This window comes from Protopterus annectens, chromosome 5.part1 (assembly GCF_019279795.1).
Source record: "Protopterus annectens isolate FY-2018-M chromosome 5.part1, PAN1.0, whole genome shotgun sequence".
Taxonomy (NCBI): Eukaryota; Metazoa; Chordata; order Ceratodontiformes; family Protopteridae; genus Protopterus; species Protopterus annectens.
In genome coordinates this window covers 578063663-578089874 of record NC_056736.1, presented here as the reverse complement: position 1 = coordinate 578089874, position 26212 = coordinate 578063663, and the positions used below count along the sequence as shown (strand labels likewise).

Sequence of the window (26212 nt, the reverse complement as noted above, 5' to 3'; positions counted from 1 at the left end):
CGGGGTCTCCTCTTTTGTCGGAGCGGAGTCATCGGAGCCGATCTTCGAGATCTTCCAGGCTGTCTGACCACGATTTAGAGAGGGTGGTAAGCAGGCTGTTAAAGTCGCAGGCACTGGCCCAAATGCTCCATAGCCCGTCTCAGCAGACTTCGGCTATTGCTTCACCCCTTGAACTTCCTCCTCCGACTCCCCACCAGAGTTCGGAGCCGGAGCTTCTCGGGACAGCAACTGTTTCGGCGCCGGAGCCGATACATCCTTCGGCTCCGTCGTCTTCGGCTCCGATCTCCTCCTTGAGACCTTCCTTGGAGGGATCCGGTCATCGGGTTTCCCTGGTCGACTCCGAGGGGGCTAGTGGCATCGGACCCTTGTCCGACCCCGCTCTTCCTCTCGGGGCTTCGGCTTTGGTAAGCTCGGCACTGACATCGGCCTCGGAGCCTTCCCTCTCAGTGGAGCCGGGAATTCCTATTTCCTCGGAACGGGAATATTCTGGTCCCCCGGGGAGGGGAGCCTTTGAGGTGATGAGGAGTGTCCTGGCTCCTGAGCCAGGTCAACGGTCCATCCCTCTAGCTCCTCCCTCTTCGGTGCCTGTAGACACCTCTTACCAGCCTCTTGCTCTCAGGCCCAGGGATCCATCGCCCCATGTTTCCCCATTGGGAATATCTTCCTCTTCCGAAGTTTCTCCTGATCCTGCAGGTGAACCCCCTCGGAAGAGGACGTGTAAGAGGGAACACACAGACTCCCCTGAGTCTACTACATCTGATACCGACTTAGATGAGTCGGAGGGTTCCCCACGATCCCCCTCTGAGGATGTCTCCTTTTCAGACATCCTTGAGCTCCTCAAACAGAGGGGGAATTGGCCATCCATTGATCCCTCCGAGGATGAGTCGGTATACCTGGAGGCTTTTGGATCCCGACCCTCCACCTCCTGGGTGTCTCCGCCTTTCGACCCACTTATGCAGGTAGTGGCTCGAAAGGCGTGGGCAGCTCCAGATTCTGTGGAACCTGTCCCCAGGAGACCATCCAAGTTTATTACGGCCCCCACGGACAAACAGTTTCTTTCCAAGGGCGTCTCTGTGGATGCTATGGTGGTGGCGGCCGCCACTAAGAAGGAACTTGCGGATCCTTCAGTACCTGTCCATCCTCCTAACAAGGATTCTAGGACCATGGACAGGTATGGAAAGCGGATGTTTTCTTCAGCGACCTTTGCTATGCGTTCGCTGAACTATCTTTGTCACTTCACCAGGCTTCAAAAAGATATTCTCAAGGAACTAGGTGAAGTGGTCCAGGATCCTTCTGCTGCTGGGGCTCAAGAAAAGATTGCCTCACAGCTAGCAATCCTGAATTCCTTATCCAACTCCTCCATGCGGCTCATATCCTATGCGGCCGATGGAGCGAGCAGGGCCGCAGGCACAGGAGTGGCTCTTAGACGTCAAGCCTGGATGCGGCTTTGTAATTTTGCGGACCCCTTTAAGGCGTCATTCACCAATACCCCCTTTGATGGTTTGGCTTTGTTCGGACCTCAGGTGAAGGATACCTTGACCAGGTGTGAGCAGGACGGTAAAACTCTTTCTGCCGTTGGAGTCCAATTTTCCACCCCTTCTAGACCATATCCCAAGGGTCAGAAAGGAGGGAAGATGTGGTTCCGCAAAGCCCAAGGAGCTACACCGGACACACGTGGTCAGTTTACCCCCAGAGGCAGAGGGGGTAACAATAATAGACGCCACCCTAGAGGCAGAGGGGGTCCTCAGAACCAGGGCAACAGGGAGTCTCTTCCTGAGAAGCCCTTTCAGCACCCCTGAGGTGTTGCCCGACTGTCCACCCTTGGAGGCAGTCGGGGGAAGGATTTCGCTGTACCCAGTAGCCTGGCATTCCCTTTCACAATATATGTGGGTACAGTCGATCATATCCGAGGGTTACAAAATCCCCTTCGAAAGGTATCCCATACCTCAACAATCCCTTCCAGACATCTCACCCGGTCAAAGGGATTTGGCAGAACAGGAGGTTTCAAAGCTCCTAGAAAAAAGAGCCGTCCAGACTGTTCCAGCAGACCAAGTAGGATCCGCGTCTACTGAGATTCTTTTGGTCCCCAAAAGGACGGAGATTGAGACCAATATTAGACCTGAGCAGTCTAAACAGATTTGTCAAGAAGGCAAGATTCCGGATGGTCATGCTTCAGTCCATTCTGCCCTTTCTGGGCAAGGACAACTGGATGTGCTCTATAGACCTTCAGGACGCGTACTATCACATAAAGATTCACAGGCGCTCCAGAAGGTTTCTCCGCTTTCGGCTAGGGACCAGTCATTACCAATTCAGAGCCCTGCCCTTTGGCCTCACTTCAGCCCCCAGAGTGTTTACCAAATGTATGGCAGTGGTCACAGCTCATCTGAGACGCCAAGGATTCCAGGTGTTTCCTTATTTAGATGACTGGCTCCTCTCCGCCACCACCAGGTGTCAGCTTCTTCAGACCAGAGACTACACTCTGCAGCTATGCAGGAATTTGGGAATTTCAGTGAATTTCGAAAAATCTTCTCTGCGGCCTTGCCAATCTATCACCTTTATAGGCGCAGAATTAAACACCGTCAAAATGTTAGCCAGACTAACAGATCAAAGAATTCTGGACATCCAAAAATACGCTCGATTTAATTGCAGAGCAGCAAAGTCAAAGCCAGGCTGATACTAAAGGTTCTAGGCCTTATGGCTGCGGCCATTGTTCTTCTACCACTAGCTCGCTTCCACATGCGTCTTCTGCAGTGGATGTTATTCACTCAGTGGTCGTTCCACAGTCTTCCGATGAGGCACGAAATCTTAGTCACACAATCGCAGGACTCATCTGAATTGGTGGATATCTTCCCCTCTTCTTCATCAGGGCCGACCTTTTGTTCCCCTCCTCCGGTTGCCACAGTTACTACGGATGCCTCTCTGATCGGGTGGGGGCATTATCAGGGCAGGATGGTCCACGGACGTGGCAACCCATAGAATACCATCTGCACATAAATGTCCTGGAGATGAGAGCGGTGCTTTTAACGTTGCAATCCCTCAACGACTTTCTTCCCACGGGGACTATTGCAGTACAAACGGACAACATGTCCGTGGTCTGGTACATCAACAAGCAGGGCGGGACCAGGTCCTATCCGTTGTGTCGAGAAGCTCTCAGACTTTGGCAATGGGCAATCTCCTCTCATCGGTTTCTGATAGCAACGCACATCCCCGGCAGGTCCAACCTCTTGGCAGACAGGCTGAGCAGATCCATTCTCATGCCTCACGAGTGGTCTCTCAATCAATCTGTAGTGGACCAGATTTTTCTGAAGTGGGGCACACCTTGTTGCGATCTTTCTGATACACCCCAAAACAACAAGTGCCCCGATTTTTTCACCCTCTTTCCCCTACCAGGCCAACCCCTGAGAGACTCTCTTACCCAGGATTGGCCCCGGGGACTTCTGTACGCTTTTCCTCCCTTTCCCTTGATTCCACAAGTCATTCAGAAAGCCACCGTTTTGAGGGCCAAGTTTATTCTCATTGCCCCTTATTGGCCTCGACAAATTTGGTTTCCGTCTCTGCATCGTCACCTCCTGGTGCAGCCCTGGCATCTGGACCCAGTTCCGGATCTTTTGATCCACCAGTCGGGTCAGCAGCACCGGGCCATTCATTCTCTCAACCTCACTGCTTGGTTGCTCCACTTCCTTCCCTAGCCAGGCTTCCGATGATCTCTGATTCAGTCAGAGACATCTTAGTGTCTTCTTTAAAGTCGCCCACCAGAACTGTTTATGCTAGCAAGTGGCGATGTTTTTCTATTTGGGCAAATTCCAGGAATATTGATCCCTTTATTGCTCCTGTGCATTCTGTTTTAGATTTCCTGGCTGAGGTTTTTCAGTCAGGATCTTCTTCATCTACAGTAAAAGTTCAACTGGCTGCTATTTCCAAGTATCATGTTGGCTTGCATGATAATAACATTATGTCTCATAGATTATGCAAGGCCTTTCTGAGAGGAGTTTTTCTCCTAAAGCCGCCGATAAAGCATCCTCCTCCGCAATGGGATCTAAATTTAATGTTGGCATCCTTGATGTTACCTCCCTTCGAACCGTCTGCTTCATGTTCTTTGAAATTATTGACCTGGAAAACTATATTTTTACTGGCTGTCACTTCAGCAAGAAGGGTTTCCGAGATTCAAGCTCTCTGCATCCGTTCCCTTACTTGGTTTTCATAAGGACAGGGTATCCTTAAGAACAAACCCGTCCTTTCTCCCCAAAGTTGTGTCTCAAACCAATATTAATCAATCCATAGATCTACCAGTCTTTCCCAAACTATTCTGACAGAGCTGAACAAAAGCTTCATTTTTGGATGTCCATCGTCAGCTCAGGTACTATTTGCATAGAACGAAACAATTCAGGAAATCGGACCAATTATTTGTCTCCTATGCAGAAAACAGGAAAGGTCTCCCAGTGTCTAAAGTGACCTTATCCAGGTGGTTGTCTTCCACCATTTCTTATGTGTACTCTCTCAGAGGCAAGCAACTACCTTCTAAACCGAAAGCACACTCAACCAGGAGTCTATCCACTTCTGCAGCCTTTCAGGATAGACTACCCATTGATACCATTTGTGCAGCAGCTACTTGGGCCACTCCTCATACCTTTGTCTCTCATTACAAGTTAGACTTGGCCTCCAGAGACAGGGCCAGTTTTGGTTCCACAGTTCTCAAGAGTCTGTTCCATTGAGCCACCCGGGATACAGGTGCTAGGGACGCGGTCCCATCCAGCAAGAATGAAGGCGAGATTGACAACTTAACATTTAGAAGTTATGTACCTACCATAACGTTCCATGTTAGTTGTCTTCTCTCGCCTTCTTTCTTAAGGCCCCTCCCTCCTTCCCCCTGGCCTGGACAGATCTTGAAGAGTTCCTATCAGGTTGTTTCCTCCTGAGCCTTCATTCGAGGACTCTTTATTATGAACTTGGGTTTTTCCTAAATATGTTAGGTTAGTCCTTAGCAGGGTAGGTTAGCTACCAAACGAGATCTGAGATAGTCCGCCTTGCATCATGGGATATAGGGTTGCCTCGAGCTGGTAAAAGGAGTTCTCAAGCTAAAGCAAGTGCCGAGTCGGAGCCGAGGATCGGCTCCGAACCCATCCAGCAAGAAAGAAGGCGAGAGAAGACAACTAACATGGAACGTTATGGTAGGTACATAACTTCTAATTTTGGCCCATCAAGCATTTCACCTCATGTTCTTTCCAGGCCCCTTGAAGGTGTGCACAGACAACACTACAGTGATGTGGTATGTCAACAAGCAGAAACAAAAATCTTACCACCTCTGCAGGATGGCTCTTAAGGCTTGGGAGTTGGCTCTGAATTATCAGTTAACTCTTCAGGTAGTGTACATTCCCTTAGAGCACAATCTAGTAGTAGACTCCTTGAGCAGGTCCAAATCACAGGCTCATGAATGAATGATTCACAGAGACTTGTTTCTGGGCATCGACCATCGGTGGGATATTCCTCAGGTAGATCATTTTGACTCCCCTCTGAACAGGCAGCTCCCTGTCTTCTTTTCCAGGGCAGTGTCATGCTCTTTCCTTTCTTTGGAAGGGGATGTTTGTTTATGCTTTTCCTTATCTTCCCCTATTTCCAAGAGTCCTGCAGAAGATTCAGCTGGACTCATCAGAAATCTTGCTAGTGACGCTCTTTTGGCCACGATAGCACTGATTTCCCCTCTTAATGCATCTGGCCAGGGGCACTCACTAGTTACCTCACTGGCTGGACCCCCTCACACAGGACAATGGGTCTGTCATCCATTCTTACTCATACACTCTTCAACTGACACTGTGGATGATAGGGTTTTGATCCCTTTCAGGCACCTTTTTCTGAGGACATGCTCAGAGTTTTACAGGAGGCAAGGAAACCCTCAACCAGAAAATCATAAATCTTCAAATAGAAAAGATTTTCTGACTGGTGCAATGCTTGTAACCAGAGCACTTTTCAGTGGGGGGTCCCTTTGGTCCTCTATTTGTGCGAATTGTTCTAGTCTGCCTTGGTCTGTTGTTCTGTGAAGGTCCATTTGTCAACCATTTATTCTTGTCTGCCCTTGATTTCTCTCTTGGCTACTTGTTTTGAGGTCAAACATTTTTTTAAAGGTGTCCTACATCTTAGGCCTCCAAGCAAACCTATTCCTCCTCCTTGGGACCTTAATTTTGTTTTGGAAAAATGGACTCTGGCTCCTTTTGAGCCTGCAGATTCTGTTTCTTTGTGACATTCTTCTTGGAGGACTGTTTTGCTGCTGGCTCGTTTGCTCCAGGCCCTTATGGCCATTACTCCTTTTTTATCCTTTCATACTAATCCTTTCTTATGCCCAAGGTAGTAAATGAGTTGTCCTTGAGTCAATCAGTACAACTCCCTTCCTTTTTTCCCTTCTCCTCAGTCTGCCGGTGAGAGGGTCTTGCATACCTTGGATTTGCACTGACAGGTTAGATGCTATTTGGGTAAAACTAAGGCCATTCGTAAGTATGATTAGCTTTTTGTTTCCTTTCATCACAGGACATTGGCTTTGGTTGTTTCTAAGCAAACTATGTCCTCCTGGATATCTAAGGCCACTTCTTTTTGCTGTTTATTTTATCGCAAATCTTTGTCTACATCTGTTAGGGTTCATTCCACTAGGGTTGTTGCCTTTTCCTGTGCTTTCTTGAAGGGGTTGGAAACCAATTCCATCTCTGAAGCTGCTAATTGGTCTTCAGTGCATGCCTTTACTAAGAATTGTAAAGTTGGGTATGGTTTCTAGGGTCAGAGCAGGTTTTCCTAGAACTATTTTGTATGGGTTTGTTGAGGGCTGTTCTCAGCCTTCCACCTCTCATTTCTGTTTCTTGAGCTTTTTTCTCTCCCTATAGCAAAGAATGCTGCAACAGTGATGTAGAACAACATAGTACAGTTGTGTAAAATCTTAGCATAGCAGTAGATGTCCTTCTGTTCACTGTTGCAGTATTCTGTTCCTCCCTCCAAACCCCTCGTTTGTTCTGGTTTTTGTTTTGGATTCCCTTCTGACCGAGTGTCTCCATTTATCTTATGCATATTCTCCTTCGTGGATGTGCATGGGCTTCTTTGTCGTATGGGGACTGTTCTCTACTGGGGCAGTTCAGTTCTGGGTAACTGCATCTGTACATCACTTTTATACTCTGTCCTGTGCGGGGAGCATATTTCTGACATACTGTGGGTGCATACAAGATCGTAAAGCTTTGATATACTGGCCGAATGTCGGGCTGCCTTAGACAGGAGATCCCTATAGTAAAAAAATACTCAACAGTGAAGAGAAGGACATCTACTGTTATGGTAAGATTTTACACAAGTGTACTTTCTTCTGTGATAAAAATGGAAACAACTGTAGTAATTAACGTCAGACTTCTAGGCTTGTACTCTTCAGACAAGGCATATTATTGCACATTCTGTTCTACTGGCATCTTTCTGACTAATACAAATGCATAAACACAGTCCCTGATTTTAAATGTTTTGTCTCTGAGTTTGTGAGGTGAAAGGTATGAAGTCAGGTGTATTTGTGAATCTAAAGTTTATGGGTGTGCAAATTCTATTACTGAACAAAAAAACATATTAACTGCACTAGGACATCGGTATACACATCAGAGTCAGGAGGAACAGTGCTTGTTTTCCTTTTAAATATCTGTTAAATTCACCACATGTAGCAGGCAAACTACATTCACTTTCAACACAATCACAATCTGAACTAATTTGATGAGCTGCAAAGTACTGGAATTAGCTCCATGACAGAAATTCAGGACCTGATAGCATAAGCCTCAACACACTGAAACAAACTGTGAGCCAAACAGAAAGGTAGTGAATTACGAAAGTGTTTCAATCTTTTCAGTTGTTGTCACACCACATATGCCTGCTTCTTGTGTACACTACCTCTGTGATCTCTGCACTCGATAGTAGGAGGAATACTCAGATACAACAGTCTGAGACTTAGATTCATAGATTATTACTAGGCTAACTGCCCTTATGGGCCACTTTAAGCCTAGCCAATTACCCCCTGTAAGAATCAAACTCTCCACCTTGTGTTTCTAAGGTAAGCACCTTAACCAGTACACCACCTTTCCACTTGGTCTATATTCTCCTCGCTCACACTTGCAATTTCATGGATTGCAGTTAATCTTTGGATTTTCAGTAGGAACCTGCAGGAAATGAGAGGCAAGAAGAGAACTCCCGTTCTTCAGTAACCCCCCCCCCCCAGTTTTGTATTGCACTTGAAACTCAGTTGTTTATTACATGTGGTTCCTGTTTCACAGTAAAACTACTAAGGTTGCACCTGTGTGGTCAGTCAGATGAAATGTTCTAAAATTCAACATTCTTGCCTAGGTTCAACATGTGGGATTGTCAGATGTGTCTTGGGTCAGATTCTAACCAACTTTCAAAGACTTCAGCTCGCTGAGCCGTGTCTCCTCTACCCATAACCCCCATTCCTCCAGAGCTACACCAGAACTAGTTTGCTACCGTTCTGGTCAGCTGCTCAGTCCTGTATTATTTTCTGAAATTTTATTTTTCTTTTCTTTTTAGCGTTAACACCTCTACCTGTTTTTGCTGTTTTTGTTAGGTAGTTTGTTAGAGCTAATTTGTGAGTGCAGCGATAGTGAATAGGATTAGTGCATTTTTTTCTTAATAGATTCCTTTTCCACCATTAGAGCTGTTCCTATGGTATTTATTGTGAGTGCTAGGATTAGCTCAAGTAGGCATAGGTTAGGTAGTTTTTAATGGTAAGAGTTTTAAAAACTACATATCTTGTGTCTTATGCTTCTATCCCATGATGCCCATGAGTGGTGCATTGATTGCTTCAGGGCTGCTCATCTGGAGTCCCCTTGTGCTATTTGTGAGGGCTTCAACTCTCGTGACATTAATGAGAGGCGGGCTAAGCTGATGTTGAAGGGTCTCCTTTCTTCAGGTGAGTCTTTTCATACTTCTCTAGCAAAAGGGACAAGTCAGGTCAAAAACAGTGCTAAGGACTCCAAAGCCTCCAAGATGGACTGTAAGGGTTTGGCCACCTCTTCTGTGGCTGTGTCTGGTCTGTTGGATCCAAAGGTCCCAAGACCCTCAGCTTTCCCGGAAGCCTCTACTCCGCTGTCAGCTCTAACACTTTGCAGACTATCACCTTTGGGGATCGTGTTTCAGAGCGGATCTTCTTTGGCTTTGTTACCTCAGAGCTAGTCTCCTTCAGCTCCAGTTGGTGGCAAGGCCCCTTCCCCTGCCATTAGCATGCTGAGCGTCCCTTCCTGGTAACTGGGTCTCCTTTGTGATGGACTTTTACTCCTTTTCCCTCCTCTACTCTGCAGGGGTTTTCACTAGAATCCTCCCTATCTCTACCAAGATCGAAGATTCTCCGGCTCAGATCTGTAAGCTGGATCCATTGCCTGATCAGCAGTCTTCCAAGCCCCCCCACCCCACGGCTTACTCAGATAGGTCATCTCGGTCCATGAAGATCTTGAAGTCATCAGAATTGGAGTAGTTAATGCAGGCCATTTTACTGGCATAAATGGAGTTAGTCCTTATTCCATTGGCTCCAGGCCATCACCTTGAAGCCTCAGCTCTTGTACCTTAGTTTCGTCCCTCTGGCCATATGGATCTGAGGTCTTCAGAGCCAGTTGTCTTCCATTCCTTAGGATTAGATCCGACAGCTTGGCCTATTTTGACACTGATCCCTACCTTGGTTACTTCAACTTAGCGGGCCTCAAGACTGGAAGTTGTGGTGGGGGTCTGCAGGTCTGGTTTTGACTATTCCAGTTTCATGGTGGTCCCTCCTGCTTGGGGCCTCTGTGCTCAATAGTTTGGCCCCAGTATCAGCATCAAGACAGGGTGGAATGGCTCTGGATTCCAGTGCATCCTTTGGGATCAGGGATCTTTGGACCCTAGGTCTGCTGGGTCCAGTTGGTCAGCTTCTGCCTCTGCTTTTGACATTGTAGAAAGGATGCTCTCCCATCAGGAGAGGGAGTGGTGTAGTACAACCAGTCCCCCCCCATCTTCCATGTTCATGCCAGTGGCCACTGTTCTGCTTTCTCTAGAACAGCTCACCCCAAGTGGTCTCCAATCTGCTCTCCCCATAGGGTCCATAATCTCTTTCATCCCCGAGTCTCCAGGGCAGGAAGTGTCTGGTAAGAGGTGATGCAATAGGAAGCACCTGGACTCACCAGAGGGTCCTTACTGAGGATATCGACCTCGGCGATCATTTGGCACTCCTTTGGCAGCACAGGGGTTTGACTGCCGAAACCACTTCTCTGTTGGAGTTGGTATTTTTGGAGGCCTTTGGTGTGGACCCATCCATGTCTTGAGTGTTTCCCCCCTCTAGTATTGACCTAGTGTCTTGGAGGGTGTTGAAGGAGTCTGTTATGGAGACCCCCCCCCGGATCTGCAACACTGGAGTAAGGGTCCTCTAAGGGTCCTCTCATGAATGCAGTCATCATGGTGAGGACCGCCAAGAAGGGTATTTTGGAGGAAAATTACTCAGTCCATCCCCTCCCTGAATAGATAGTCTGTGGTGTTGGACTGCTTAAGGAACCACACCTTCACCACAGCCACATTTGCACTGAGGGAGGTATATTATCTAGCTCACTTGACTAGGCGTCAACGGGACATTGTGTCAGAAGTGTCTGGGGCAGTGAAGACAAAGCAGACTCTGGATTCCCAGAAGACTGTGGAGACTCAGCTGTCCACCTCCAACCATTACCAACAAGTCCATGTGTCTGCTTACAAATGCAGCTGATGGCACATCCCAGGCAGCTGGCATTGGCATCACCGTACTTCGCCACACTTGGTTAAGGTTGTGTAAGTTTATGGATTGCTTAACGCCCCATTTCATGGCTTGTCTCTTTTTCGGCTGAAAGTTAAGGACACTTTAACGAAGAGCATGCAAAAAAGAAAGAGGTCGTCTGCTAGTGGAGTTCATCTTTCTACCCTTCAACGGACGTCTTTTCAGAAGCAAAAGGGAGGAAAATGTCTCTCTTTCAGGAAATCACAGCAGTTTGTTCAAGAGGCTCCTTCTTGAGGGTTCCTGCCACAGCGGGAGGGAGGCAACCACAGTAGACACCACCTTTGCGGCAGGGGTGGTCTGCAGAACCAGAAGTTTCTCCAGGAGGACATTTTAGTGATCTTGAAGGGTTGCCAGACTATCCTGCTCTGGAGATCATTGTGAGACGATTGGCTGTACACCGGCAAGCTTGGGAGGCCGTCATGTCGGACACAGGTCATTTCCAGATCCTATTTTTTCCATTTTTACAAGTTGCAGTTACAACTCCCAAATGGCTTCCAGACATTCCACCATCAAAATTCAGTAGCTTCTTGCAAATCCAGTCATCCAAGAGGTACCACCAGACCAATGAAGATCCTGGGTCTACTCAAGGTTCTTTTTGGTTACAAAGAAAAACAAAGACCTCAGGCCAATCCTAAATTTATTAAGTTTGATCAGTTTGTGAAGCAGACCAAGTTCCAGATGGTCATGGTGCAGTCCATTTTACTTCTGTTGCAGAAGGATGACTGGATGTACTCTATCGATCTCAAGGACACTTACTATCATATAAAATTTGTGAGGTGGTCCAGGAGATTTTTGCACTTCAGGCTTTGGGCCAATCAATTCATAATGCTGCGATTCAGTTTTACCACTGCCCCCTGGTGTTCATCACGTGTATGGCAGTGGTAGCAACTTGGCTCAGGTTGCAGAGGTTCAAGTCTTTCCATACCTAAACGATTGGTTCCTAACTTCCTCCATGGCAGCATCCCTAGTCAGGGCCAGGAACACCTTACTCAAGCTGTGCAGCTCCTTCGGGATCACTGTCAACTCTCAGAAGTCCAGTATCCATCCGTTTCAGACCTTAGAGTTTATAGATTGCCATTTGAACACAGTGTACCAGATTGCAAAACTTCCAAAGTCCAGACTATCGAACTTTGAGGTTTGGCAGTTTCCTTTATTTCTTAGAGAAAGCCTATAGCATATCTTGTTCTCAGGTTCTTGGACCACATTGTGGCCACCATCTGTTTAGTTTCTTTGGCCAGATATCAGATGAGGGCACTGCAGTGGACTTTGGTGGTACAGTGGTCGTACTTAACTCTTCCAGTAGACTTTCCCATTTTTCTGACCGCTGTTTGTGGGGATCAGATTAAGTTGCAATTGGAGTCTTCCTTGGTGTCCACCGGGAGACCGTTTGTGCTTCCCCTCCTTAGGCTATAGTCACAATGGTCTCTGGGGTGGGAGGTATTTCAAAGGGAGGACTGTCCAGGGGAGCTTGTCTGCTACTGTCATCAACCTGCACATCAGTGTCTTTGAGATGAGGGTGTCCTCTTCGCATTGCAGGCTTTTCAGGACATACTTCCCAAAGGTGTGATTTTTGTTCAGACAGTTTCTAGTGTTCTGGTACCTGAACAAATGAGGGAACTTGTTCTTACCCTCTTTGTTAGGAGGCCATGGGAGTCTGGCAATGGGTGACTTCATCATTGTGGTTTCTGATCGTAATGCACATCCCAGGGAAATCCAGCATTTTAGCAGACAGTTTGAGCAGGAACATTATCCTTCCTCACAAGTGGTACCTGAATGCAGGGGCTGCTGCTCAGATATTTCATTATTGGAGCACTCCATCTTGTGACTTGTTTGCTTACCCATCCAACACCAAGTGCATCACCTATTATGCTTAGTTCCCCCCAAGGGCAGTCACCCAGGGAAGCTGTCCGTATGCTTGGCCCTTGGGTCTTCTGTATGCATATTCTCTGACCCCATTAATAATAAAGCTTCTTAAGCAAGCAGCCCATTGTAAAATTACTGTAATCCTCATTGTTTCCTTTTGGCTTCTCCAGGTATGGTTCCCCCTTCTTTGGCCTGTCCTGAGGTACCCTCCATGGGGTCGTGGATCCCATTCCAGATCTGATTTCTTACCTGGCAGGCATAGATCCACACAACCTTCAGATGCTCAGGTTAATAGTTTGGTTTCTCCAATTCCCCTGACAGCCAGGAATACAAATCTGTCAGAGAGTCATTCACAAATTAACTTCCTTCCAAAAGATGTCTACTTGTAAGTTGTATGCTAGTAAATTAAAACACTTTGCCTTGTGGGTTATCTAGCTGGGCTTGGATTCTTATTCAGGATCATTGGAGGCTATACTGGACTTTCTCTTGGATTTATTTAACTCTGGGTCCAGTTATTCAAGTATTAAAGCGCATTTTGCTGCCATGTCCTTTTTTCACATTGGTAGGGATAATGTGTAGTTGGCTGCCCTTAAAATCTCAAAGGCATCTTTCAAAGAAGCTTTTATAGTTTGTCCTTTTGTCTGAGATCCTGTTACATATTAGTAGTTGCCCTTCATGCTCCAGGTGCTGGCAGATGTTCATTGTGTTTCACTGTTGCAGTCATTACTCTTGGGTTATCCTGCTGGCAGGCTACCCGCAGTCTACCTGAATTCCAAAGTCTTGGTCTGGCGTCTGTTGCTGTCGCCTCTTCCTTGACGTCAGTGCGCCAGGGGTATAAAAGATGCAGCCGACACCATTTTCTTTAGTCTTTCTTGCCGTGTGGTGCCCGAAGCAGAAGCAAGTCCGCAAGTGCCGGTCACCCGACTCCTGAGATTTTCGTGTTCGAATTTCAGATCCGAAGTCTTCATTTAAAGCTAAGTACCCCATTGGGGGAACTTTTTTCTTACTCCAGACCGATGTCAGAAAAAGTTAATTATATTACTTGTGGGAAGCAAATACCTCATAAGGACTTCCATTCTTATTGTATTCCTTGCCTAGGCCCTGATCATGATGTTGCTAATTGCAGGTTTTGTGCTAGATTTAACCAACGCACTATTAAGCGTCAGTACGATTTTGCATTTCATTACTTTAGCCGAAGATTTAATTACACAATGTCGTCGGATAGCCATCTGACTAATGCAATTCACAAGAAACGCAAGGAAAAGGACAGGCATCTGAGGTCCAAAACTGATGACAAGGCTTCTTCTAAGCCAGTCGCCGGTTCTCAGTGAGGCGCTTTCGCAGCGCCTGATGCCCGCTACCTCAGAGCCGCAGGCTGCTTCCAACTCCCACGTGGAGCAGACTAGGCCTCTGGAAACTCAAGGTTTTGGACACTTGGAAAATATTCCCTCAGATGGGTCCGGAGCCGCTGAGCAGGCATCGGCTTCTGAGGGTGTTTTCAAGCCTACACAGTTATATATAAAACCGACTACAGCTTCAAAGGCAAAGACTAAAGCACCACTAAAGACAAAGAAACAAGTGCAGCAAGCCCATGGACAGGCCTCCATGCCTAAAAAAACAGATGCTCAAAATGGCCGGAGACCTAATTACTTTGATCAGGGGTTCCCATCCCCCTCCTGATAAGAGGCCTAGGCAAGAGACAAAATATGAATATTCAGATCAGGTTTCCATTTCCTCTGACTCCTCTTCTGACCAGGAATGCTCTCTTCCTTCCCTATGAGGATTCCAATGCTGAAGAATCTATCCCTTCAGCCTCCCCTCCTGAGGATTATTCTTTTGGGGAAGCCCTGCATACCATGAGGGAGCACTTCCACTGGGAGAGCCAAGACTACTCAGAATCTAAGAAAAGGCTCAGAGATTTTCTTTTACTACCTCAGCACAGGCCTCTTGCTATCCCTCCTGTTTTAGACATTGTAGATGTATTTTCAGAGTCTGGCCTGTCTCCTGACTCTTTACCCCCCTGCACCTGTTAAGCCAGACAGATACTACAGGGTTCCAGATTCACATAAATTTCTTTATACAAACCCTGCTGCTGACCCAGGAACTATTTCTCAGGGTCCCAAAGGGGTCAAGGCTTCCACTGCAAAAAAACCCTATCCCCTCTGATAGGGATTCAAGGGCACTGGACAAATGGGGAAAAGGGTTTACACTTCTACTACCTTGGCTGTGAGGGCTTTAAATTGTCAATGTCATATGCTTAAATATCAGCAATACTTAATGTCACTGCTTAAATAGAAAATGTGAAAAAATTCTGAATGTGCAGAAAACAAGGAAATGCAGTATTTATTGCATGCAACTGAACAAGTGGGAAAGCATACTTTGCAATGTGGTTTTGATTCCCTGGAGGCCTCTTGCAGGGCCCCTGTTACGGGTTCTTTCATTAGGCGGCATGCTTGGTTAAAGGAACAGAATTTGCCTGATCATGTTAATGCAAAATTATTAGATGCTCCATTACAGCATGATACTTTGTTTGGTGTTAAATCAGAAGAGGTGTTGAAGAAAATGGAGGACAAAGTGAAATCTATGCAGACAGTTAAGGATTTCTTGCAGTTACAGCCATCCAGATTTAGCAGGAACTGGCTTACAAAGAATTGGTCCTTTCCAGTGTCAGACAGGCCACAAAGAGGCAGATACAGACACCCCAGAGGCAGATCCCAGCCCCAAGGCTCATACAGGCCTAAGTAATGGGGTGCTTCTACCTCCAAAAGCGGAGAAGACAAATCACAGCCATACAGGAAACAGTCCCAATGACTTTCCTCTGCCAGAACCAAGCACTTATCTTTTGGCAGCTCCCTTAGGGGGGAAACTAGCACTTTTTTCACAAAATTGGCACATGATCACTCAGGACAAATGGGTCTTGAATATAGTGTCTCAGGGCTAAAGGTTCCACTTTCACACCTTGCCAAGGGCAAAAGGTATGCCAGACCTGCCACACAATCAATGGGCAGAGGCACAAAAGCAAGTTTAATCCCTCATGGACATGAGGGCCATTCAGCGAGTACCACAGCAAGAGCAGGGACAAGGATTTTACTCGAGACTTTTCTTGGTACCCAGAAAGGACAAAGCCTGGAGACCAATACTGGACCTGTCTATTCTAAACACATTTCTGGACGTTCCAAAATTAAAAATGTTGACTCTGCAGTAGCTTCTGCCCATGTTGAGCAAGAATTGTTGGCTTGTAACTTTGGACCTAAAAGAGGCATACCTGCATGTCCCAATCAGACAATCTTGCAGAAGATACCTCAGATTCATAGCGGACTCAATGCACTACCAATTCTCTGCACTGCCCTTTGGCTTATCTACTGCGCCCAGGGTCTTCACAAAATGCCTGGCACCAGTAATTGCATTTTGCAGACAAAGAGGAATTCAAATATATCCTTACTTGGACGACTGCCATATTCAAGCAGAGAACAAGGACATTCTACTAAAGCATCTGGCGTTTGTAAAAAGATTGCTAATTGCCTAGGGTACACAGGAAACGAAAATAAATCAAAACTAGTACCCTCTCAAGAGATAATATTCCTGGGTGCAAGCTTAAATACAACTGCCCAGATGGCTTATCTCATGCCACACAAAGGCAACTGACTTCTTACTTCAAAATGTTGGCAACAAAGACCCAGTTATCTGCAAGAAAAATTTTGCAGGCTTTGGGGTTCATGGCATCCTGCATTCTGCTAATTCCATATGCCAGACTACATATGAGGAAACTACAATGGTATCTAAAAAGTGTTTGGACTCAACATTGCCACAGCCTGGAAACATTAATTACCCTCATTCCCTGCCTGCAACAAGAGTTTCGGTGGTGGGCACAGGCCTGTCACCACAACAAGGGACAGCCATTCACTTTACCCACAGACAGGCAGACACTAACAACGGATGCATCAGATTATGCCTGGGGGGCCCACATGGTAGGAAAATGTATTCAGGGCACATGGCCCGCAAGCCAGATGCATCTTCATATCAATCAAAAAGAGATGCTAGCTGTTCAGAATGCCCTGACAGCTTTCAAGGATCTACTTCATCCAGGACAACTACTGATAAAGACGGACAATACTACAGTCATGTGGTACATAAACACGCAGGGAGGCACACGTTCCTACCCCCTCTGCAGACAAGCCATGACTTTGTGGGACACAGCATTGACTTATCAAGTTCACCTGCAAGCACAATTCCTGCCAGGAAAAATAAATACTCTGGCAGACGAACTAAGCAGAAACCTCATGGATCCCCACGAGTGGAAACTGGATCCACAAGTCTTCAGCATAACAAGGAAATGGGGATGCCCAGACATAGATCTATTTGCCTCCCCTCACAACTGCCAACTACAGAGAATTCTGCGCAAGGATTTATCACAAGCAAGCATGGAAAGTGGATGCCTTATCCTTCAGCTGGAAAAACCTAACAGTATATGCCTTTCCTCCACTGCCTCTCCTCCCCAAGGTACTCCTAAAGGTCAGACAAGAGAAGGCAAAAATGATACTGATTGCCCCAGACTGGCCACGCCAGCACTGGTACCCAATCCTAAAGAACTTGTCTCAAGGTCCAGCCTGGACATTGCCTCAAATTTCTCACTTACTGACCCAACAAAACAATCAGATCCTGCACAGCCAACTCAGGACCTTAAATCTGGCAACATAGCGGATAATGTAGCCATTCAGAACACTCCTCTCTCCAAAGTTGTGATGGATGTTATTTTGGAGGCCAGGAAGCCCAGTACCAGAAAATCTTATGCAGAAAACTGGAAGTGATTCTGTTCTTGGAACCAGGCACAAGGAATTGACATGTTTGTACCAAATATTCCTCAGATTTTACAATACTTAACTGAGATGCTGGACAAAGGCCTATCCTTTTCATCAATTAAGATCCATGCCTCTGCCATTTCAGCCCATTATAATACGGAACCACCTATCTTTTCTCATCCTTTAATAAGACAAGTACCTAAGAGGGGCCAAAAACATAAGACCTCCAAGGAGAGCACCAATACCTGCATGGGACCTCAATCATGTCTTGGAAAAACTCACACTGCCTCCTTTTGAGCCAGCCTCAACAGCTGATATAAAATTCAGCAACCGACGCCAGACCAAGACTTTGGAATTCAGGCTGACTGCGGGTAGCCTGCCAGCAGGATAACCCAAGAGTAATGACTGCAACAGTGAATACACTCGAACATCTACATTTGTGGTAGGTACACAACTGTACTTTCCTCCTCCTTTTGAGCCCTCTACTGCTGTTGTCTTAGAAGACTCTCTTCTTGGTGGCCATTACTTCCACCAAACGTGTCAGAGCTGTAGACCTTCTCTTCTGTCAGTCCTTATTTGGTCTTTCATCAAGTTAGTGTGTCTCTAAACACCAGATCCTGCCTTTCTGCCTAAGGTGGTGGCAGAGAATAATTTGAACCAGTTAATTCATCTGCCGGTACTGTTTCCCAATTTTTCTAATGGGGTGAAGATCTGCTGCATTGTCTTGATGTCCATAAGTAACTGAGGTTTTATTTGGACAGAACAGAATCATTTAGAAACTGTAATAGGTTGTTTGCCTCCTTTTCTGAATTTTGGCTAGGTGTGCCTGTATCGAAGGTTACTCTATCCGATAAATATCTGATTGTATTTCCTTTGGGTATGGTTTGAAGGGAAAATCTTCATCACAAACCTAAAGGTCATTCTGGCAGAGCTGGGGACACTTCTGCAGTTTTTTGCCAAAGCTGCTTTAGATGACATCCTGTGCAGCCACTACTTGGGTGGGTCATCATACATTCTTATCCCACAGCAAATTGTTAACCCATTCGAGGTCTAGAGCTTCATTTGGTTGCATCATATTGTGTAACATCCTTCCGTGAGAACATCATAGGGTGTTAGATGACTGTGGAGTCTGTCCCACAGGTTGAATCCAGATGGAAAAGACAACATCTGATACGAAAGTTATGTACTCACCACAACAATAGATCGGTGTTGTCTGGTTCAACCCCCCACTCCACCCCCTGCTCACGCCTTCATGGCTATCTTCTTCTTCAGTAGATGAGTGACCCTGGGAGACTGTTTCTCCTCTTTTCTTGTGGCCCTTAGTTTTTTTGTTTTTTCTCCCTTTGGGGGCTATTGCAAAAGTTTATATAGAAAGAAGGAGCAAACTCATTCTGAGGTAGCTCTGGTGGAGCATGGGGTTATGGCTAGAGGAGGCAGAGCTCGGCGAGCTGATGTCCGTGGAAGTTGGCCAGCATTAAATCTGAGTCGATAATACAGGGATCTATCGTTATGGTGAGTACATAACTTTTGTTTTTGAAACTTAAATGTATCTTCACATTGAGAAAGTTGAAATTTTAGTCCATTATTGAATTATGTGTAGTTCTTTGGAAGAATGGTAGAGAATGTATTTTTCTGTCTCTTCCACATTATACGGAATTGCCCTAATGTTATGGTTTTCTGCATTCTAATTGTTATGCTCATAGGTAAGTACTAGGCTGTAGGCCCTAGGGCCTATAACAAGCCTAGCCAAATGAGCTCCCTGGCATTTGCCAGTCAAGAAAATTATTTTCTTGTGCCCCTGTCGAGCAGAGTCACAGCAGTGATTCCCGGGGTGAATTTCTTATTACCCATCCAATTGTCAAGATTTCTCTTAAAGAGGGCTAATGAGGAGCTTTGTTTGACATGAATGGGCAGCCTATTCCAGAGCAGGGGATGTCTCTGGAACAGGAATCTATCCCTCCAGCATGTTCTGTTTATTGTGGTGACAAGGTTTAGGTCCCTGAAGCGTGTGGCTCAGAGAGATTGGGATTTCTTTTTGTAGCATGTCCATCAGGTCTGGGTTAGACATGGTTTTGTACGTTAGGCAGAGGTCACCTCGGAGTAGGCGCTATGCAACGGAGTAGAGCTCGAGTTTTTTGAGACGGTTGGCATATGGCATCTGTTTGAGGCCGGTAATCTTCTTAGTGAGGTATTTCTGTGACCTTTCCAGCTGTTGCAGATGTCTTGCGATGTACATGCCAAATAGGGCATTGTACTCTATGATGGCTCTAATAAGGGATGAGTAGAGAGGAACGATGACCTCTCTCTTTCTGGAGGAGAACCCCTTTGTGATGAGGTTTGCTACGTAGAAGGATTTCCTGACTACTGTGGCAACGTGATTATCAAAGGAGACTTACTATCCACCTGTGTCCCAAGGTCTCATCACACTTTCGTTGTTAAGTAGACTACCGCCTATGTGGTAGTTCATGGGTACGGTATTTTTCCCAAAGGGGATGACAGTGCACTTCCTGGCACTGACCGGCCATGACTTTGACACCAGCCATCAGTCTCTGTGAGGCCTCTTTTTGTATAATGTCCACATCCCTTAGGTGAGTCAATTATGGCTCCAAGTTTTCAGTCATTAGCCAGAGACTAGCTGTATTTGCCTGGACTTCAGAGAAGTAGATACCGAACAGAAGAGGACCCAGGACCGAACCTTGTGGTACTCTGCTTGTCACTGGTCTGAAGTCAGATTTGGAGTCTGCTACTTTTACTGTGTGAGTTCTGTCAGTGAGCCACTTGGCCACCCATCTTGTGACAAAGGGATTTATGCCTAGTCCAGTGAGTTTATCTGTAATACCAGAGTGGGGGAATGGTGTCAAAAGCCTTGGTGAGGTCAAGATAGGCAGTGTGCACTACCTTACCCTCGTCTACGGCTCTAGTGACTGTTTCGAAAAAGTCAGTCAGGTTTAGGAGGCACGATCTACCCTTTACAAACCCAAATTGAGCAGGGTGCAGAGTTTGGAGGTTACCTATGTCTTTGTTTATAAGCTCAAGGAAGATGCATTCATGGTCTTGCAGACCAGGCCTGTCAGGCTAATGGGGCTGTAGTTCCCAGGGTCTGTGTTGGCACCCCCTTTGTGGAGTGGGATAACTGCTACTGTGTGCCACTCGTTAGGCACAAAGCCTGAAGTGAGGCTATGGTTGAACATGGTGCTTAGGTGGGGTGCCATTTCGTTCTGTAGTTCCTGCTGAATGCAGATTGGGATGTTGTCCGGTCCCATAGATGCTGTGGTGTTGGCTTTGGAGAGTGCGGTCTTCACCTGTGCGGCCATGATTTCAGGGGTTTGCAATCATCTGGTATGGGGATGGGCCGTTTTGAGGGTGAGGGGGGGTAAAGTTAACACTGATCCTGTCTGCCAGGATGTTGGCAGTATCAGTTGGTTTGCTAAATGTAGTGCCATTGTGGTGTAGTTCAGAGCAGATTTGAGTGTTGCCATTGAGATTCTTGACATAGCTGTCGAAGGCTTTGTGGTTGTGTTTAGAATCCAAGGTGATTTTTTTTTTTTTTTTTTGCAACTAGCTTTGGAGGATTTTATGAGGGATCTCAGCTTCTTGCTGAGGCTGACCAGGGAGTTGCTGCACTCATTGTACCCATTTTGTCTAATTTGCCTTGGTTTTGTATGTAGTTCAGCAGTGCAAGCAGAAAAAAGTTATTCGTGTGTACTTGTGTTTTTTTTTACAGGATAGCCACTTTATCTATTCCTTCAGTCCTGTAACTGGTCCTAACAAACTGTTCATCAGACTAACAGAAGCTCCAACTGCGAAGGTAAAACTGACCTGATGCCACAGTTTTTTTCTTTTTTGAATTGATTTCATTTAGTTGCACTATTTTCTTGAGTAAGCTTCTCTTTGCTGGTTTAGCTTTGTTTTAACATTTTACTTGTGTTTTGTTAACCAAGAAATGACGACATGTGCATGAATTTATGATATTTCAAAGTCCACACACAGTCTGTTTTGAAGTCTTCCACCTTTATCTGCTCTAAGTCTTCCCACTCGATCTGTCCTGTCATTAAATCTTTAGGCTGAAAGAACTTATACTCCCTCTCTTTGTGTAATGTTTTGGTAGCCGAAAGACACAAACAAACTGGTCTAGTCCACTGACTTAGAATTCTACAGCAGTATATAACAGCCCACCCACGCAGAGACTTTGATTGGCCACCTAGACTTTCATGCAGTGTCCTTTAGAAATAATAACTGTGGTGTCCCAGATTACAGGACATTACTAGCCAGACTTGAAAAAGTAAATATCTTTTTGGCTGTTCCACAAGGTATTTTTCCTCAGAAGTGGTTCAATTTTAATTTATAGTGTGCATACATTAGATGTGTTGTCAATCTCACCTTTATTCTCACTGATGGGTCGCATCCATCTCAGCCTTTCCAAAAGCTCAAGGTCTTCAGCAAAGCACATGGGCATCCTTCCCTACCCATAATGCAATTCCCTAAACTCCTCAGATCTTGTTTGCCGCTCTGTGAGAAGGATCTTCTAGGAAGCTCTGGGCTAAATCAATTATTTTTTTCATTAGTGATTCTATCTTTATCTTTATCATTATTATATTGTTAAATAATTAAAATCCCTTTCCTTAATATTCTGTAGACCTTCCCTTGGATAACTTTACCTTTCTTGTTAATTCCCCTTTCCTTTTCCATTATGTTAGCGTCCATTTAACTTAGAGGACATCTAACACTCATCCGTTTTACTTAGTGTGTGTTTATTTATTGTTAGTCACCATTACTATCTAGGTAGTTCCCTTTTTTCTTCACCCCTGTTCTCTGCTAGCATCTGTTTAAGTTAGAGGGCATCTAACTAATGCCTGTTTCAGTTTGAGGGCACCCCTCCCTTTAAAAAAAATTCTTATTTGTTACTACACAGTTTGTCTGTCTGTAGTTTGATATCCTGCTAAAATGTCGCAAAACGAAACAAAACCTCTTGGGTTTAACAAATGTGAGCAATGTGGCAAGAAGATGCCCATCAGTGATGCACACACCTTATGTGTGTACTGTTTTGGGTCTCTTCACTTGCAAGAATCCTGTTCGTTCTGCCACAGATTTAATCAAAGAGTGCTCTTAGAGGCAGAAACGAACTGATCTTGAAGGGGTTGCTGAAAACCCCATTTTCTGAGGCCATCTCCCCAGCTTCTTCTCCGTCGAAGTCGGAGAAGTCTGAAAAAGGGGGGAAATGCCCTTCTACAGTTCCAAAATCTTCATCGGAGACTAAATTGAAGCAACCAAAACTGTATGCTTCGACAGAATCTACGGGGCAGATGGAGAAAAGTAGGATCCAAGACTTTCTCGGAGCAAAAGAACCGTCTGCTCTAAAGCCAACTGATATTGAATCCTCAGCTCTGAAATTCTCCTTGCCTTTGGAGTTTCGATATCAGAGCCTATCTCCTTCCTTGGAGGCAGTCCCTTCTCTGCTCCCTTTTCCATTCCTCACTAGATCCAGGTCTCCTACACTTTCTACCCGGTCAACCAGGAGTCTCTCTGATGAGGATGTGGATAGGTAGAGCAGAAGCTCCTAAAGACGCCTACTCTGGAAAAGTTACTTTTGGAGTCGGATCAGACACTACTAGACAGAGGCACAGTGTTCTAAATCTATTCTGTGCATTTTTGTACCATTTCATGGGGTGGCGAAAGCCACAACACTATGGCTAGGCTTACAAATGCCCCAGGGCAGATAGCCTAGTACTAAACTATGAAACTATCTTCCCCATTGGCACCTGTTCCTTCTCCGATCAGTCCTGTGGTTTCAGAACCAGAAGATTCTGACATCCAGCTTGTGTCAGTATCGGATCTAGGACCTGTTGGCTCCTCGGGTCAGATGTCTGCCCTGAGCATTTCTGCCCAGTCAGAGCAGGAAACCTCTGGGAGCCCACGCTCTCCTGTCAGGTCCTTGGGGCTGACTTGAATCTCCTCGGATCCGATCCTGCCCCTCGGGGCCTCAGCACAGATTTGGAGCCACTGTCATTTCCTGTGGAGCTTCCACTGGTTCTGATGACTTTTTTCGGGTCTGGGGAGTTCTTCGGAACGGGGGTGGTCTGCCTTCAAGGTTATGAGGAAGGGTGATGGCTACTCCAAAGTCTAAGACGCAAACTCCCTTGGATCTTCCTCCATCATCGGTGCAGATGTCTCTGCCTACTCACACCTATCCACAAGACCACAGGGATCCCAGGCCTCAAGATATCCCTCAGTGAACTCCCCCTCTTCCGAAACTTCTCCAGAATACCCCACTGAGGAAGTCTCTTGGAAGAGAACATGCAAGAGGCAGCATCTCGACTCCCCAGAGGAGTCCATCACACCCAATAACAACCTCGATGATGCAGAAGGGGGTCCCCAAGGTCGCCTCCTGAGGACATCTCCTTTGGGGGCATCGTAGAAATTTTGAAGCAGAGAGGTGACTGGTAGTCCTTTCCTTCGGCCGAGGAGTCGGTATACCTGAAGGCCTTTGGATCTCGCCCTTCAACCTGTTGAGTGAACCATCCTTCCAATAAACTTATTCAGTTAATCTCTCGGAAGGTTTGGGAGACCCCAGATACTGTAGAAACCATTCCTAGGAGGCCAAACAAGTATATTACAGCTCCACAGGATCAGGCTTTCCTAACTAGCAGTTGATGCATGGTGGTGGTGGCGGCCACAAAAAAGGAACTTTCTGAGACCAGTTCCTCTGGCCATCCTTTTAATAAGGATTCCAGGACTATAGATAGGTATGGGAAGTGTGCCTTTTCAGCAGTGGCTTTTACCTTACAGTCGCTGAACTACCTAACCCATTTCACTAGACTAGAAAAGGATCTGTTAAAGTAGCTGTCAGATTCCCTCCAAGGAGCTGTAGCTGATGCGGCAGCAGGTAAGGTCAACTCACAACTCGCTACCTTCAGTTTGGTTGTCAACTTGTCCATGAGATTCATATGCAGCAGATGGAGTGAGTAGGGCAAGCGGGTTCAGGTATCTTTATCAGGAGGCAGGTCTGGGTGCACCTTTGTGATTTCGCGGAGCCCTTCTAGTCTTCCTTCATTAATGTTCCATTTGATGGCTCATCCCTCTTTGAGCCTAAAGTGAAAAACGCTGGCTAGGTGTGAACAGGAAGGTAAGACCTTGTCTGCCGTTGGAGTACGTTTTTCAGCACCAACCAGACCAAGCGGAAAGATGTAGTTCAAGAAATCGCAAAGGGCTTACCAGGACATGCAAGGTGGAAGTTTCCCCAGGGGGCAGAGGGGAGAGCAATAACGGAAGATGCTACCCTTGTGACAGAGGAAGCCCGCAGAATCAGGGCTCCAGAGAATCTTTCTTTGACAGACCCTTCCAGCGCTCCTGAAGGAGTGCCGATTGCTTGCCTCTGGAGGCAGTCTGGAGGAGATTGTCTCTGCACCACGAAACCAGGCAAACGATAACTAAAGACAAATGGGTGCAGTACATAATATCCAGGGGCTATATAATTCCCTTCTCCACTCCCATAAACAGGTCAGTTCCAGACGTTCCACCTAGTCAAAAGGAACAAGCAACAGTAGAAATTCAAAAGTTGCTAAGAAAGAGTCATCCAAGAAAATCCCCGCAGACTAGAGAGGATGCCAAACTTACTCAAGATTCTTTTTAGATCCAAAGAAAACAGGGGACTGGAGACCAATTTTGGATCTTACCAAACTGAACAAGTCTGTAAAAAAAAAAAAAAAAAAAAGACCAAGTTCTGGATGGTGACACTGCTGTCAATACTTCCATTCCTGGAAAAAGACAATTGGATTGCTCTCTAGACCTTCAGGATTTGTACTACCATATTCATATGGAAAGGCCATCCAGAAAGTTCTTACGCTTCCGGCTAGGAGCCAGTCACTTCCATTTTCAAGCTCTGCCCTTTGGTCTCACTACAGCCCCCACAGTGTTCATCAAATGTATGGCAGTAGTGGTGGTTCATCTGAGACACCGAGGATTCCAGGTATTTCCGTATCTGGACGACTGCCTCATAACCACCTCGACCAGGCATCTTCTGCTACAAGCCAGGGACTGTACACTTCAGCTTTGTTCCTCCCTAGGCATTACCATAAATTATTACAAATCTGCTCTAGAGCCATGTCAAAAGTTAATATTTATAGGAGCAGGGATAAATACATCTACATTGATAGCAAGACTCCCTCATGATAGAGTTGACAATCTCCACCTTCATGTGAAACTGTTATCAGGAAGATGAGTCCCTGCAAAACTGGTACTTCAAGTTCTGGGGAAGATGGCACCGTCTGTAGTACTTATTCCTGTAGCTCGTCTACATATGAGGACACTTCATTGGTTGCTTTCCACACAATGGTCATTCCTAGAACTACAGTGTTGCACAATATTCTCATAACCAACTCCTGCAAAAAGGATCTCCAGTGGTGGATCCACTCTCCTTTAGTATCTCAGGGCCGTCCTTTCATACCCCCTCAATCCCAAGCCACGGTGACCACGAACGCTTCCCAGATGGGGAGGGGCGTTATCTAGGGAAAACACTCCAAGGCATCTGGCAGGAACACGAGGCTCACTAGCACATAAACATTCTAGAGATGAGAGCAGTGCTGTTGGCGTTGCAAGCATTTCAGGAAACACTCCCTCTAGGAATTATAGCAATTCAGTCAGACAGTAGTAGTCTGGTACATAAGCAAGCAAGGAGGAACCAGATCTTACCCCCTTTGTCAAGATGCTGTAAGGGTTTAGCAGTGGGCAGTGGCCTCCAGCCGTTTTCTGATTGCAGTGCACATCC

The 26212-nt window shown here is 46.1% G+C and overlaps 1 protein-coding gene across 1 annotated transcript in view; it reads left to right on the top strand.

The window, feature by feature from the left end:
• MPHOSPH8 (M-phase phosphoprotein 8) overlaps positions 1-26212 on the top strand; it is a gene marked incomplete at its 3' end in the record, with an annotated part of 1147086 nt that overhangs the window by 1072257 nt on the left and 48617 nt on the right. The window contains 1 exon segment of the mRNA XM_044072830.1: positions 21173-21256. Coding sequence (XP_043928765.1) covers positions 21173-21256 — 84 coding nt within the window.